Source organism: Hevea brasiliensis, chromosome 5 (genome assembly GCF_030052815.1).
Source record: "Hevea brasiliensis isolate MT/VB/25A 57/8 chromosome 5, ASM3005281v1, whole genome shotgun sequence".
Lineage (NCBI taxonomy): Eukaryota > Viridiplantae > Streptophyta > Magnoliopsida > Malpighiales > Euphorbiaceae > Hevea > Hevea brasiliensis.
In genome coordinates, this window is record NC_079497.1 from 109,179,832 (window position 1) to 109,195,705 (window position 15,874).

A 15,874-nucleotide genomic window follows, 5' to 3' on the forward strand; every position below is an offset into this window, starting at 1 on the left:
ACCAAATACGTCCTAAGTCATGCTGAAAATCCGGCAGAGTCTCCCCTATACCTAGAACCTACCCAACCTGCAAAAGGGCTCAAAACACACTTCTATATTCACAATCCATATATCCACAACCCAATCACATCACACAGCCCCTCCTGGGCCCATCAAATCAGTCATCCATCACAATATGTAAAATTTCAATTTAGTCCTTATAATTGATCATTTTTGCAAAAACTACCCAAACAAGCTCTAAAAATTCTAAAACTTTGCCCCGCGGTCCTTAGCAATATTACTAGGCTATTGCAAAAAGAATCATACTTTTTCTGAGCTACCACGAATATTTTATGAATTTTTTTAATCCTATTTAAGCACTAGAAAATTACGAAAAAAAAACAAGGTTCGGGTTTACCTTTGCCGATTCTGACTTCGGGGACGCGCTCAGGATGTCTGACAATGGGGGGGGGGGGTAGCCAAAACCTTGGTCTAATTCGGAGACTTTTCCGGTAACGGGCCTGTTTGGCCTGAAATTTGCAGACCCGGTCAACTGTTGAATTTCCGCGAATTGAGGATACCTACACGAAGCCCACAACACGGGGGTTAGTACAAAATTTTTTAGAATTTTCTAAGCTCATTTAATGCTCGAAAAGACACTGCGAAGTTCCGTGGGACCCACCGAAAAATGGTGTCGGAAAAATTTGAAATTTATGTCGCCGCGAAGCTCTCGACGAGTGGAGCGCTCTGGTACTCTCGGTTTTCTCATGGGATTCACGGTTTGTGAGAAATCTAGCCCGAAAGTTAAAATGGGCTAAAACTTCCCGGGTAAAAATTAGACAAACCGTTGGATGGATTTCGGTGTTCTTGGTGTCTATGGAAAGCTCTCGTCAAGTAGATGATTTTAGACACAAGACCCGGTCCAATTGGTGGCCGGATCGGTCGGATTTGAGCCGGGAAGTTGAAACGTCGCGCGCGCGCTGCGCGCCTCTTCAGAGGCCATTTTCCGGCGTTCTAGGCTGCGGCCGGCCGTGGGGGAGGACCGAGGTGAGGCGCCGGCGAGGTGGGAAGGCAAGGGAGGCGGCGGTGCGGCAAGGGGAGGAGGGAGGAGAGAGAAAAGAGAGAGAGAAGGGAGAGAGGTCGACGCGCGCGGGAGGGAGAAGGAAGAAAAAGAAAAGGCCGGTCCGATTCGACCGGTCCGATCCGGTCCGGTTCGATTCGGCCGGTTCGATTCAGGATACAAAATTTTGAATTTTTACTCTGCCTTGGGACCGAAAACGAGGTCCAAAAATTCCGAAAAAATTTCAGAAAACTCAGAAAAATACGTAGATTCCAAATATATTTTTAGTTTTGCCACGTGGTCTTTAAATTAATTTTTAAAAATCATCAAAGTTTATATTTTCGGAAAATCGAACCCGATTTTTAAAATCCGAAAAATCTCAAAAAAAATTCCTAAAATTTAAATAAAATTAAAATACCAAAAATGCTCATAAAATAATAAAATTTAAAATTTTGGGGTGTTACAACAACATTTCTTTAAAAACTTAAAATTTCAAAATTTAAGTCAGACAGTAGCAAAATTAGTTAACTCGTTGCGAAAATTAGTTAACTAGTTTTGATGTCTAAAATTCTTTGTCTTACAAAACTAGTTAACCGGCGAAAATTTTAGTTAACTATTTTTATGATCTGACATGATTCAACTCTGCTGCACTACTTTCTAAGTAATAACGGCTAGTTTTTTGAAAATTAAAGAGCCGTTAGACACACTCTCCAGTAGACGTTTTTGGCAATGAAAAGCACCTATAAAAGGCATCATTTACTACAATTCTAACTAATGAAAGTGCTCTTATTCATAGTGAATTTATTATGGTATTTTTAAAGCTTTTATTCAAATACTCTTGAGCTTGAGCGACAAATCTTCTTTCTCAATCTTCTAGCATTAAATTCTGTATCTGAGAGTTATTGAGAGTAATTTCTTCTGCACCAAAACCTATTTAAGGTTGTGTAAGTGTGAGGACACACTTGTGGAAGGTTTTCAAGCACCTTGTGAAGCTTGTGAGAGGTTTTCAAGCACCTTGTGAAGCTTGTGGTCTTTTGTGGGAAGCAAAGACGTTGTAAAGGTCCTCAAGCACCTTGGAAGCTTGCTGAGATTGTAAAGGCTTTGAATCTTACCTGTTGAACAGATCAAATAGTGGAGTGACTCTCAAAGTGGGACTTTGGGAAAAGTGGATGTAGGCTAAGAGAGCCGAACCACTATAAACATTGTGTTTGATTCTCTTTTTCCCTTAACTCTTTAATTTTCAGCACTTTGATTCTCTGATTATATATTGAATGTGTTGAGAATTTGTTTTATTGAGTTAATACTGAGGTTGAACAATTAAACTTGTAAACTCTGAGTTTTATGTGAGAAAATACACTTGATATTAAGTAATTATTTTGTGTATGAGCTAGTATTTGTACATAACTTGATTGATTACTTAAATTACGTCCTAGGAAAAGAATTATACACATACATAGAAGTGCAAAGCCTCAATTTTTCATTAAGTCTTGAGCAATGACTGAAAATTTGTCTAAAGTGTCCAATTCACCCCCCTCTTGGTCACTTTCTTTGGGACAACAAATTGGTATCAGAGCTTGTCTCTCTTGCTTGAGGTTTAAACATCTTAGAGAGATCCTACAATGGCTGGCACATCTAATACAGCTGGTATCCCAGCACCTTTAGCTGAAGGACACTCTATCACTAGACCACTTTTTTTTAATGGTTCTAATTATTCTTTCTGGAAAGTGAGGATGAGAAACTTTATTTAATCTATTGATATTGAAGCATGGCAAAGAATTGTTATAGGTCCTGAAATTCCATTAGAATTGCATGCTGATGGTTATAGAGAAAAACTAGAAGATGAATATAATAAACTTGATTGGAAGAAAGTTTCTTTAAAAGCTAAAGCTTTAAACATTCTTCATTGTGCACTTGATGCAACTGAGTATAATCGTATTTCAGGTTGTATATCTGCAAAAGAAGTGTGGGATAAGCTTGAAGTAACATATGAAGAGACTAATCAAGTGAAGGAATCAAAAGCAAATAGGCTTATTCAGGAATATGAACTATTTGAGATGAAACCTGGAGAAACCATTTCAGAAATGAGCACAAGATTTACTGATCTGGTGAATGTTCTCAAAGCTCTTGAAAAAGAATTCACTGAAGAAGAGTTAATCAAGAAAGTCTTGAGGTCACTATCTAAATCATGGGAAACAAAAGTTACAGTGATCTTTGACACCAAAGATTTCTCCAAATTCACTTATGATGAGCTGATTGGTTCTCTTATTGCTCATGAAATGCAATGTAGATGATGAAAAGAAAAAGAGAGGAATTGCCTTAAAGTCAAGCCAAGAGGATGAATTAAGGAAAACTATAGCTTTTAAGGCTGCCTCAAGTGACAGCTCCAATAGTTCAAGTGATGAAGATGATCTTGCCATGATTACAAGAAGATTCAAGAAAGCATTCAAAAAGGGAGGTTTGAAATATAAGAAATTCCTAAAGAAGTATTCTTCCAAAGGTGAAATAAGCAAGGATCAAAGTGAGATTAAATTCTTTGAATGCAACAATCCTGGTCACATCAAGCCAAATTGTCCTAAACTGAAAAAGAAGAATTCAAAGGACAAGAGCAAGAAAGCCTTGGTTGTTGGCTGGATGGATAGTGATGATTCCTCAAGTAATAACTCTAGTGACAAGGAGGTTTCACACATTTGTCTCATGGCTCTAGAAGAGGATAAATCAAAAAGTTCCCAACAAAGAGAAATCAACACTGAGGTAAATAATTCTGACTCTCTTAGTATTGAGGATTATGAAGATGCATTTGCTAAATTATATGAAGAATACAAAGTTTATAAGAAAAAATGTTCTGCTTTAAACAAAGAAATTGCTTCCTTAAGAGCTGAAAATGATTCAATGAGCATTATTGTACAAGAAAATAAGTTTTATAAAAATCAAATGCTCTTGTTTAATGAGATGAATAAGGAGTTAGAAGATTCAAAATTTGCTTGTGAAAAACTCATTGAGAAAAACAGGATTTTAGAAACTAAGGTGGAATCTTTGACAAATGATTTAGCTAAATTCACAAATGGCACACAAATTCTTGATGCGTTGCTTGGTTCTCAAAGATTATCAAATCAAAAATCTGGTCTTGGTTATGATGGATTCATGCATTATGGAAAATACAAAAATTTCTTTGTAAAAGCTTCATCTCATTCATTATCAAATGTCATTTGCTTCTATTGTAACCAAAATGGTCATATGGTTAGTCATTGTCCCATAAGGAAAGGTTCCTCAAAAGTAAAAAGGAAATGGGTGCTTAAAGGAACAATTCCTAATGTCTCTAACTCTCAAGGACCCAAACTTGCTTGGGTACCTAAGAAATAGTCAATAAATTTCAAGTATGTCTTAGAAGCAAGCAAGAGTGTGAACAATGGTATGTTGATAGTGCTTGCTCAAGACACATGACTGGAGACAAAGAAAAATTCTCAAACCTTACCTTGAAAAATGATGGACATGTGAGATTTGGTGACAAAGGCAAAGCTTACATCATTGGAAGTGGCTCTATTGGGAAAAATCCAAACATAAAGGATGTCGCATTAGTTGAAGGTTTGAAATTCAATCTTCTTAGTGTAAGTCAACTATGTGATAAAGGTTACAAAGTTATTTTTAATTCTACACATAGTGAGATTAGAAGTTTGCATAATGATCATACATTATTCATTGCACCTAGAAGTGAAAATGTATATTTGCTTGATTTGAATATTATTGAAAATGGAAATGAAAGATGTCTTGTATCTCTTGAAGAAGATAGTTGGTTTTGGCATAGAAGACTTGGTCATGCTAGTATGCATGTGATTTCAAAACTTTTAAGATATGACCTTGTTAAAGGTTTTCCAAAAATTAATTTTGAAAAAGACCATGTTTGTAAGCCTTGTTCTCTTGGGAAACAAACCAAAGTTTCTTTCAAATCAAAGAATGTTGTTTCAACATCTAGACCTCTTGAGTTATTACATCTTGATTTGTTTGGTCCTATTACACCTATAAGTCTTGGTGGTAAAGCGTATACTTTGGTCATAGTAGATGATTACACTAGGTATACATGGACATATTTTCTTGCACATGAGGATGAAACTTTTAGTGTATTTATATCTTTTTGTAAGAAAGTACAAAGTGAAAAAGGCTTACCCATTTCCTCCATCAGAAGTGATCATGGGAGAGAGTTTGAAAACCAAACTTTTGATGAATTTTATTCAAACAATGGCATTTTTCATAACTTTTCAGCTTCTAGAACCCCACAACAAAATGGAGTTGTAGAGAGGAAAAATAGAACTTTACAAGAAATGACAAGAACAATACTTAGTGAACACAGTCTTCCAAAATACTTTTGGACAGAAGCCATAAACACTGCTTGCTATATCTTGAATAGAGCAATGATTAGGCCAATCTTAAAGAAAACCTCTTATGAATTATGGAAAGGGAGGAAGCCTAACATTTCTTACTTTCGTGCATTTGGTTGTAAGTGTTATATTTTGAACAACAAGAAGGATAACCTCAAAAAGTTTGATGTAAAATTAGATGAAGGTATTTTTCTAGGATATTCAATGCATAGCAAAGCTTATAGAGTCTTTAATAGGAGAACTTTGTTAGTTGAGGAAATCAATCATGTTGTATTTGATGAAACTAACAACTTCTTGGAAAGAAAGATTGTTTGTGATGATGATGAACTAAGTAAAATTTTTGGAAGAAAAAAAGATGAGACTCAAAAGCAACAAAGTCAACCCATTGAGCCCCAAAGTGCAATCGGGAATGATGTTGTCAATAAAAATGATAATGAGAAAGATCAAGAAGGTGATCAAGAAGTATTGCCCAATATTGAAGAACTCCAAATTGATGAACCACATCATGATGACCTACCTCAAGAATGGAGATATCATAGAGATCATCCAAAGGAGGACATAATTGATAGCCCTTCACAAAAGATGATGACAATAGCTCAACTTCGAAAATACTTTGGTAATGTTACATTTGTTTCTCAACTTGAACCAAAGTCTTATAATGAAGCTCAAAGTGATGAGAATTGGATTCTTGCTATGCAAGAAGAACTCAATCAATTTGAGAGAAATAAAGTATGGACACTTGTTCCTAGGCCTAGAAATCATTCTATCATTGGTACGAAGTGGGTTTTTAGGAACAAAATGGATGATAAAGGACATGTCATTAGAAATAAGGCTAGATTAGTAGCTCAAGAATATAATCAAGAGGAAGGTATTGATTTTGATGAGACTTTTACTCCGGTTGCTAGAATTGAAGACATTAGAATGTTGTGTGTATTTGCATGTTATAAATATTTTATGCTATATCAAATGGATGTTAAGAGTGCATTCTTGAATGGTTATATTGATGAATAAGTTTATGTTGAACAACCACTAGGTTTTGAAAATTATGAATTTCCTAATCATGTTTATAAACTCACTAAGGCCTTATATGGATTGAAGCAAGCCCCTAGAGCTTGGTATGAGAGGCTTAGTAAGTTTCTTTTAGATAATAGTTTTCAAAGAGGAAAAGTAGACAACACACTCTTCACAAAAACACATAAACATGATATGCTTATTGTTCAAATTTATGTTGATGATATTATTTTTGGTGCTACTAATGCTTCTCTATGCAAAAGCTTCTCTAAGATGATGCAAAATGAATTTGAGATGAGCATGATGGGTGAACTTACCTTTTTCCTTGGACTACAAATTAAGCAACTCAATGGTGGCATCTTCATTAATCAATCCAAGTACATCAAAGATATGCTAAAAAAATTCAAGATGGATGATTTGAAGAGTATTGGAACTCCTATGAGCTCCACCATCAAGTTGGAAAAGGATGAAAAAAGTAAAGATGTTGATCAAAAGCTATTTAGAGGCATGATTGGCTCACTTTTATATTTAACTGCATCTAGACCTGACATTCATTTTAGTGTGTGTTTGTGTGCTCGGTTTCAATCATGTCCTAGGGAATCTCATCTAATTGCTGTTAAAAGGATTTGCAAATACCTCATTGGCACACACTCAATTGGTTTATGGTATCCTAAATGTGATACATTTGATCTAGTTGGATATAGTGATTCTGACTTTGCTGGAAGTAGATTGGATAGAAAGAGTACTTTGGGTACTTCCCAATTCCTAGGTCATGCCTTAGTGTCTTGGCATAGTAAGAAACAAACTTCTGTAGCTCTTTCATCGCTAAGTAATACATTGTCAGAGGAAGTTGTGTTGCTCAAATTCTATGGATGAAGCAACAATTAGAAGATTTTGGTCTAAAGGTTGATCATGTTCCTATAAGGTGTGATAATACTAGTGCCATCAACCTAACTAAAAATCCAGTCCAATGCTTTAGATCAAAGCACATAGAAATTAGACATCACTTTATTAGAGATCATGTTCAAAATGGTGACATTAAGTTAGAGTTTATTCCTACAGAACAACAACTTGTAGATATTTTTACAAAACCACTAAATGAGGAAAACTTTTGTAGGATTAGAAGAGAACTTGGCATGAGTGAAGCTATTGAATGATATTTATTGCATTTGATATGAATTTGGTGCATAAATTGGTTAAATATGTTGTTAGTACTATATTCTGCGTACATATATTTTTAGTTAACTACTTTCTCACTGTAGTTGTCTAGTTTTATACCTGTATAATATTTAGCCAATTGGGTTTCAAAATTAGTTAACTAATTTTGCCTCTGTGTACATTTGACAAAACGTGCCTGATTTAAATATACTTTCTTTCTAATGGGTATTTGCGCTCTCTTTGTAATCTATTTTGACAAATATACCCCTGAGCATAGTTATGCTCTTTTTATGTCTTTAAAGGGTAAAATTGGATTTTGACAAAAAGGGATTCCCGGTTCTCCATGAAAAAACTGTACACAATTTCAAAATTTGAAATTTTTTTGTAACTGCTCCATATCACTTCAATCAATCTAAAACTCCCTCATTTCTCTGCTGCAAGTTGATTCTCCACTCTCTTAGAAACCCCAAATTTCTCTCAAAACCAGAAATCCCCAATTATCCTTCTCAAGATCCCTAAACGGTAAAATCATGTTCTTCCTCCAGCCGTTACTTCTCACTGAAATTTTTCAAGAATCGATGGCAAGGGTAAAACAAGTGGCTACCAAACCTCAAAAATTCATGGGTGATGCTATGAAAGCTGCTGGTAGTCCCAAAAAGGAAAGAGAAAAAGGAACTGAAGTTGAGAACAGTAATGAAGAAACAGAGACAGTGGCAAAACGAGCAAGAAAAAGAAAGGGAAAGGGTATTGTTGGGTTAGAGCCTTCTAAGAAAAAGAAGAAAATGGAGAAGGCCCCTGCTTCGAAACCTTTTGTGCAACAAAATATTTTCGAGCCAAGGTACATTAAATGAGATTCATTTTCTGACTTGCCTTATGAATTTGAAGATTTATTTACTTTTTAAGGCTGGATGGAATTTTCTGAGTTGAATGAATGTTATTATCCTTATTTGATTCAAGATTTTTATGGAAGTATGAAAGAAGTTGTTAAAGGAGAAAGTTTTAGTGTGAGAGTTAAGAAGAAAAGTCATATTATTGATGTTGATTTCTTAGCCTCTGTTTTAAACCTACCAAATGATGGAAATAGGATTGGAACCTTCAAAGATTCTAGGAAGCTTGAAGGATATGATGAGAAGGCATTTCAATTATCAATTTTTTCGGAGGGTACACCTAAAATGAAATGACCAATATCAGTTTAGTGCCTCAAAATTTTAGGATTCTACAATCCTTCATTCGATATTTGCTCAATCCTATAAGTGGTAGTCACTCATATGCAAATAGCCTTGATTTATTCATTATGTGGCACTTGGTTAACAAAATCATATTTAATTTGCCATTTTTTATTATTTAATTTGCCATTTTTTATTTTTAAAGTGATTGCTCAGTCTAGTAAGCATAAAAGGTTTCCATATGCTATGCCTTTGACTTTTATATTTCAAGCTATGGGAGTTGATTTGAGCAAAGAAAAGAAGTTTAGCAATCCTATCCCCATTAAGGAGATATTCAAGGCTGATGATGGTAGGAAAAGGAGTAAGAAAGAAGAGAAAAAGCAAGAAGAAGAGACTGAGATTGAGATTGAATCTGAATCAGAATCAAATTCTGAAACAGAATCGGACATCCCAATAAGCAAGTTGAAAGAGAGAAGTTCTAAGATAGATGAAGGGGAAAGCTCTAAGAAGAAAGAGAAAATGAAGTTGAAAATGTCAGATTTTGTGAAAGTAAGTAAAGCAAATCTGGACATGATAAAGGAAATCAAAGAAATGAGTGGACTGACCTTGAGTATTTTAGAAAAATCTCATGAATTGCAAAAGTGAATTATGGCTGAGCAAAATGCAAAGATGGATATGTTGATTAATAGATTGGATAGACAAGAATGGTTCATGAAGAAGATGGCTCAAATGCTATTTGGTGAATCTTTTGGAAAGTTTGGAGATTTTAGAAGCTACCCACAGGGTACTGTTGGTCCTAGCAATGCAAAGTCTGCTTGACCAAGTGGAGTAAAAATTTCTGAAGTGGAAGAAGAAGAAGAGGAGCATGTAGAAGCTGCTGAAAAGGTACAAGAAGAAAGTAAGCTAGCTGAGGTTGAAGAAGTAGAGAAAAATGATGAGAAGGAAGAATCTGCAAAAGAGGCATTAGAAGCAGAACATGAACCTGACAAAGAAAAATCAAGAAAATCCTCCTCATCTCATACTAAAAGCAACAACAGCAATGAAAATGGAAAAAGTGAAGGCAGAAATGGTTCAAGACAAGAAGAGGAGAAGGAAGATGCTGACAAAAAGAAAGAAGAGTAGTCACAAGACCCATCCTCTGATCAACCAAACCCTGTTCCTATTGCCTCTTAACTAGTACCTGAATCAACCATCTCTTTACCCATGCAATACGGCCCTAGAAGAACCAAAGTACAAGGCAAAAAATTAGTTCTATTCATTCCTCCAAAAATCCAAGTAATCATACCTGAAAAAGAACCCCCAAAGAAGAAAAAACAAGCCAAACTTGTTGATCCCACTCACCTTAGGAGAAGTGACAGGATTCTTAGCAGCAAAGATAAACCTTGAGATTTTTGAAATATGCTTTATGACTTTCAAAGTTGTGTCTTTTTGTTTTTCTTTTTAAACAGGGGAGAAAATAGGAGAAAATAGGAGAAAGCCTGTCTTTTTGTTGATGTCAAAAAGGGAGAGAAATTAGGAGAAGATAGGAAAATATTTCAACTGACAGAATGTTTTTAGTTAACTGGGTATATTTTTAGTTAACTAATTTTGTTCAGTAGTTATATGGTTCATATTCTGATATAGATAATTTGGACTTATTTTGGAAAGTTATTGAAGATATGATGATGATCTTTTATGATTGACTTATGGTTGATATATCTTATGTATGATGATTGAATTGATCTTGGATGAATTAATCTTGGAAATTGCTTAACATGTTACTTATATTATTATCTTCAAAATGCTTTGAATATCAGATTTAGGGGGAGCTATTTTGTAGCTTCTCAACATTTTTGCATTTTGAATGACTGTGTGCATACATATAGGGGGAGCTTGTCTAAAAGCAAGTTCTTGCATACATGACATATGTAGATAGTTATACAATTGAATTTTTATAATCTTCATAGATTCATTAAGTTTTGACATCATCAAAAAGGAAGAGATTGTAGGCCCTGAAAGCTATAATGAGCTTGATTTTGATGATAACAAAACTTAATGAAATATAAATTAACCCTTTGTGCATAAGTATTTAAAGTAATCTTATAGGTCATGATATGCAAAGACATTGATGGAAGATCTATTCTACTTACATGGTTGATATAAAAGGAGTTTATCATCTTGTATAACACAAGACGAATCAAAGTCCATGAAGAAATATGATGGAAATTAAGTTCTTAGGTCCATTGTACAAGATTGGAGAATTTATGCCATTTAAGACCTAAAATCAATTTTGTTTTTAGATTCAAGAGTTTAGAAAGTGTTTTTATATCATTTCTAAGGTTTTTGAATGGTCAAAATAATTTTTATAACCTTTCTTCAAAAACTCAAAATTTCAAAATTTAAGTCAGATAGTAGCGAAATTAGTTAACCCGTTGCGAAAATTAGTTAGCTAATTTTGATGTCTAAAATTCTTTGTCTTACAAAACTAGTTAACCGGTGAAAATTTTAGTTAACTATTTTTATGATCTGACCTGACTCAACTCTCTGCACGACTTTCTAAGTAATAATGGCTAGTTTTTTGAAAATTAAAGAGCTATTAGACACACTCTCCAGCAGACGTTTTTTACAATGAAAAACACCTATAAAAGGCATCATTTACTACAATTCTAACTAATGAAAGTGCTCTTATTCATAGTGAATTTATTGTGGTATTTTTAAAGCTTTCATTCAAATACTCTTGAGCTTGAGTGGCAAATCTTCTCTCTCAATCTTCTAACATTAAATTCTGTATCTAAGAGTTATTGAGAGTGATTTCTTCTACACCAAAACCTATTTAAGGTTGTGTAAGTGTGAGGACACACTTGTAGAAGGTTTTCAAGCACCTTGTGAAGCTTGTGAGAGGTTTTCAAGCACCTTGTGAAGCTTGTGGTCTTTTGGAGGAAGCAAAGACGTTGTAAAGGTCCTCAAGCACCTGGGAAGCTTGCTGAAATTGTAAAGGCTTTGAATCTTGCCTGTTGAAAAGATCAAATAGTAGAGTGACTCTCAAAGTGGGACTTTGGGAAGAGTGAATGTAGGCTAAGAGAGCTGAACCACTATAAACATTGTGTTTGATTCTATTCTTCTCTTAACTCTTTAATTTTCAGCACCTTGATTCTTTGATTATATATTGAATGTGTTGAGAATTTGTTTTATTGAGTTAATACTGAGGTTGAACAATTAAACTAACAAACTCTGAGTTTTATGTGAAAAAATACACTTGATATTAAGTAATTATTTTGTGTATGAGTTAGTATTTGTGCATAACTTGATTGATTACTTAAATTACATTCTAGGAACAGAGTTATACACATACATAGAAGTGTAAAGCCTCAATTTTTCATTAAGTCTTGAGCAATGACTGAAAAATTGTCTAAAGTGTCCAATTCACCCTCCTCTTTGTCACTTTCTTTGGGACAACAAAATATATTTAAAATTAAAATATAAATTTATTAAAAATGATTAAAAATTATAAAAATACAAACATAAATATATTTTTTACCAATATTAAGTTTATTTAGGGCCGTACAGGTGCTGCCTTCTAGTTCTTTCACAACAAAGGCCCAATTAACTGTTCATGCAGGCTGAAGCCTAGAAGCTTTTCATTATTTCTCTTTATTTCTTTTTTTTTTTAATAGTTAATTCAAGAAAATAATTTAGTTATCAGACTAGCAATTTTCACTTAAAATTGTTTCTACTTCTATTTACTCACTTAAATTTTATTTGATAGCGTCAAATGCATTATAGTCCAAATTCAACTGTATATTTTTTATACTTTTAAAATTTAAACCTTAATCTCTTAATTTAATGATATAAATAATTTGATTTTTAATAAAATAATATAAATAAAAAAATATATTAAAAATAATTAGACTAAATTTATTTAATTATTTTTTTAATTCTATGTAAAAATAGAAATAAATTTATGGAATCGAGTAAAGGATAGATGGCAGAATTTATTATAGTCTGCCACTAGAATATTTACTAGACGCCAACAGCCCACAGAATCCCTCTACCGTCTGATTTTGCCGCGTTTCTTGATGACACCAGTTACTTGACTCTTACTGACGTGGCAACATCAGAACCAACTACGAAATATGTTGAAAACTTGAAATACATACGCGACAAAAACCGAACGATGATTACTCCGGCCGGTCGTTAACAGCCGGGAAACCCTTTGTTTTTTTTTTCGGGAGATTACAGTGGATCCACTATGAAGAGGGGAACTCTATGCTAACCAACGACATCGTTTTATCACCAGAAACGTCTTTTGTTTCTTGCGGTTCTATTTGCATATCGTTATAGGCTTCTAGAACTATGTTTTCAGCTGATGAGTGTGGATAATTTCTGTCACGAGAAGGAGACGGTGACGGAGTATAGTACGGAGGCGAAGCACACGGAGTCGAAAAAGGCGTCGAATCATCTATGTCAATCACCACAGCAGTAACGGCAACGTCTTCCAAAGAGGTGCTCCTCGACTTCTTCTTCGTCTTCTTTTTCCTTTTTCTCTCCCCGTTCTCTGCAGAAGACGAGTCTGTTTCCATCTCCTCTTTTTCCTCTTCTTTTATAGTGAACAAAACCTTAGATGGACCGTATAGTGCATGCTGCTTCAGCATCTCATCCACATGCGCATCCGCAGGCATAATCGGCGGGAGTGGCGGAGCCGTTGCTACTGGTGCTGCTGTTGTTTCTGCACCAGCAAGTTCGATGCGAGATGTCTGGTTCTTCCAGCAGAAGAAGTACAGTAGCTCTTTTGATGGTGTCTGGTAGAATGATTCATCGCTGAACTCCACGTCGCCATCTGCGACGCTCCCACTCCAAAATCTTCTCCGGTGCCAAAGCACGTAGAAAATCTCGACCACCAGAAGAACCAAGGAGATGACGAAGAAGACGATAAGCACTATGCATATCTTATATAAGGTGTTCATAGCTAATAACAACAGCAACAGAGGAATAATAATAATAATAATGAATAATCTTACATGATAAACTGATAATAAGAAGAAGCTTATCCAGTTAAAAAGTAGTTTCTGGCTTGGTTTTACTGTCTACAGGTTGATATGCCGGTATGAAGAGGAAACTTAACGAAGAATGAGAAGTCAGGGTGACTTGGGATAACCGGTTAAAGTTCTTGGTCGTCGGAGAAAACTAAAAAAAGAAAATGACGTTTGTTTTCTTGGAAACGGGATGGGAGAAGGTGAGTGAGCGGAAAGCGTGAGAGAGAAAGAGATGATATGACGTGGTCGTCGAGAAAGGACGTGGATTTGCCTTTATTTTAAATTTTGAATTAGTTAGGCGGATGAGAAGTTGCTATCCGGTGAGCTACTGGTGCCAAACTTAAAAATCAACATTTTTGAACCGTAAAGATCGGTGTAAAAATTGCTTGTTAATTTACAAATAAAAATTCTTAAATTTAATTTATTATAATTTTAAAATATAAATATATAAATTTTTTTAAAAAAAATAAAGGCGAAGGGAGGAAATAGAATAGGTTAGTCATGAATTTATAGGTTGGTGAATCCTGGAGAAGTGGATATGGCAGTAATAGATTAGTAGGAGATACAGGAGATGAATGAATTAATTAAAGTTTTCTTTGAAAGGATGATGTTTAGAAGCTTAGAAGATGATTATTGGGAGGAGTAAGGTTTCTGGGCTTCCAAATGAAATTGTGTAGTAGGCCTAGCTAGAAACATTGGTGATCTGGATCCATCATCTTAACATATAACATACATAGACTTAAGGATTGGATTGGGCTTGGGAGATTCAAATTAATATGCTCATGGATCATCACAATTAAGGATTTCAACTCCATTACAAAACTTTTGATTTGAGCCCAATTCAATCATTTGTTAAAAAAGTGTTATAATGATAAAATTGGGCTTTGAATCATTACTTGAATTGATTCACTCGAAAGTTAAAATTGAATGGTTATGTATAATGGGGTGCAATGCATATGTAGAGAAATGGAAAAAAAGATGAGGAAAACGACCCATCAATCATGAAAAGGAAAAGCAGAAGCATCCATGACCGTATGATCTCCAAAAATCAGATGATCACTTGAACTCTGCATGTGCACTTGTTTCTCTTTTTTGACCGAGTCTTTAGTCTTCCAGCAATCAAACATGGATCTCTGCTATGAGCTCTCCCTCCTATATTCTACGCATTACGCATACAAAGACGCAAATACTGGTTGGTGGGTACCCCTCCTATTCCCTTTCTCTTTTTCTCTCGCATATCTAAAACAGCAGCACATGAAGTACTGTCTCTCTCTCTCTCTCTCTCTCCCCCTCCCTCTCCTTGGATCCCTCACTCATCACTTTCAAATGATAAATCCATAAAAGCAAAAAGAGAGGTCATCATTCAATCTTCAATAGCTGCAATATATGGGCACCTTTCAGATCCCAGATTTCCCTTACTTTCATGCAAAACAATAGACCAAATTCACTCATCGCAGTAGAGTTAAAGGAATGGAGAAAACCAAAAAATTAAAAATTAAAAAAAGAGAGAAAGGGAAGGAATAGACAGTGACCTTATGCAAAAGAGCCATTTGTTAGCTGCCCTTTTCTTAAAGTCTGCAAAAAGACCTTAAGGTGTGTGGAAACTTTGTCTCCAAGCTTATGTTGTCTTTTGTAGATGCCAAACATTATATCCTTCTTTTTTGGTGGGTCTTTCTTTGGTGAGGGAGAGGGACCTTTGTCTTGTCCTAGCTGCGTTCAAAAAAAAAAAACCTTGGTATTTGGTGCAAGGAAAAGGGTGCAATAATCCCACTGTGTCCAACTTGTAATTCTGTCTGCTCAGAGAACACTTTAAAAGGTGTACATTGATTAGAACTGAAAAGAATTTCATGAGTTTCTTTTCATGTTTTTGTTTGATTCTTGATGTTAAACAATAATGTGATATTCAAGATTCCATTCTTCTACTTTCTTCACATTTAATGAACCAAACGAATTGCAGCCCATGTGTTCAGTGAGATAAGCTACAAAACCATTCTTTTTTCCTTGGAACCAAACGCTTTATATTATTGTTATTATTATTATTATTATATCTTTTTAATTTGATAGATATTACAATAATTTTGAAGCAGCAAACTGCCGGGAGGAGGAGAGGCTGGC

General features: G+C 34.8%; 2 protein-coding genes across 2 annotated transcripts; one reads left to right on the forward strand and one right to left on the reverse strand.

The window, feature by feature from the left end:
* Nucleotides 1-8,159: 8,159 nt before the first annotated feature.
* On the forward strand, nt 8,160-9,869 carry LOC131180154 (uncharacterized). The gene is made up of 5 exons (XM_058147780.1): nt 8,160-8,419; nt 8,552-8,742; nt 9,019-9,296; nt 9,417-9,531; nt 9,592-9,869. Exons 1-5 carry the CDS (start codon nt 8,160-8,162, stop codon nt 9,867-9,869), a joined length of 1,122 nt encoding a protein of 373 aa, XP_058003763.1.
* Nucleotides 9,870-12,699: 2,830 nt separating this feature from the next.
* LOC110659069 (uncharacterized) lies at nt 12,700-14,023 on the reverse strand. Its single transcript, XM_021816907.2, has one exon. The coding sequence runs from the start codon at nt 13,688-13,690 to the stop codon at nt 12,974-12,976; it is 717 nt and encodes a 238-aa protein (XP_021672599.2). The 5' UTR covers nt 13,691-14,023; the 3' UTR covers nt 12,700-12,973.
* Nucleotides 14,024-15,874: the final 1,851 nt, after the last annotated feature.

Coding starts and splice junctions, on each gene's coding strand:
- LOC131180154 (XM_058147780.1), top strand. CDS start 8,160: ATGGCAAGGGTAAAACAAGTGGCTACCAAACCTCAAAAATTCATGGGT. Junction 8,420..8,551: donor CAAAATATTTTCGAGCCAAG/GTACATTAAATG, acceptor TTTTTATGGAAG/TATGAAAGAAGTTGTTAAAG. Junction 9,297..9,416: donor AAATGTCAGATTTTGTGAAA/GTAAGTAAAGCA, acceptor CAAAATGCAAAG/ATGGATATGTTGATTAATAG.
- LOC110659069 (XM_021816907.2), bottom strand. CDS start 13,690: ATGAACACCTTATATAAGATATGCATAGTGCTTATCGTCTTCTTCGTC.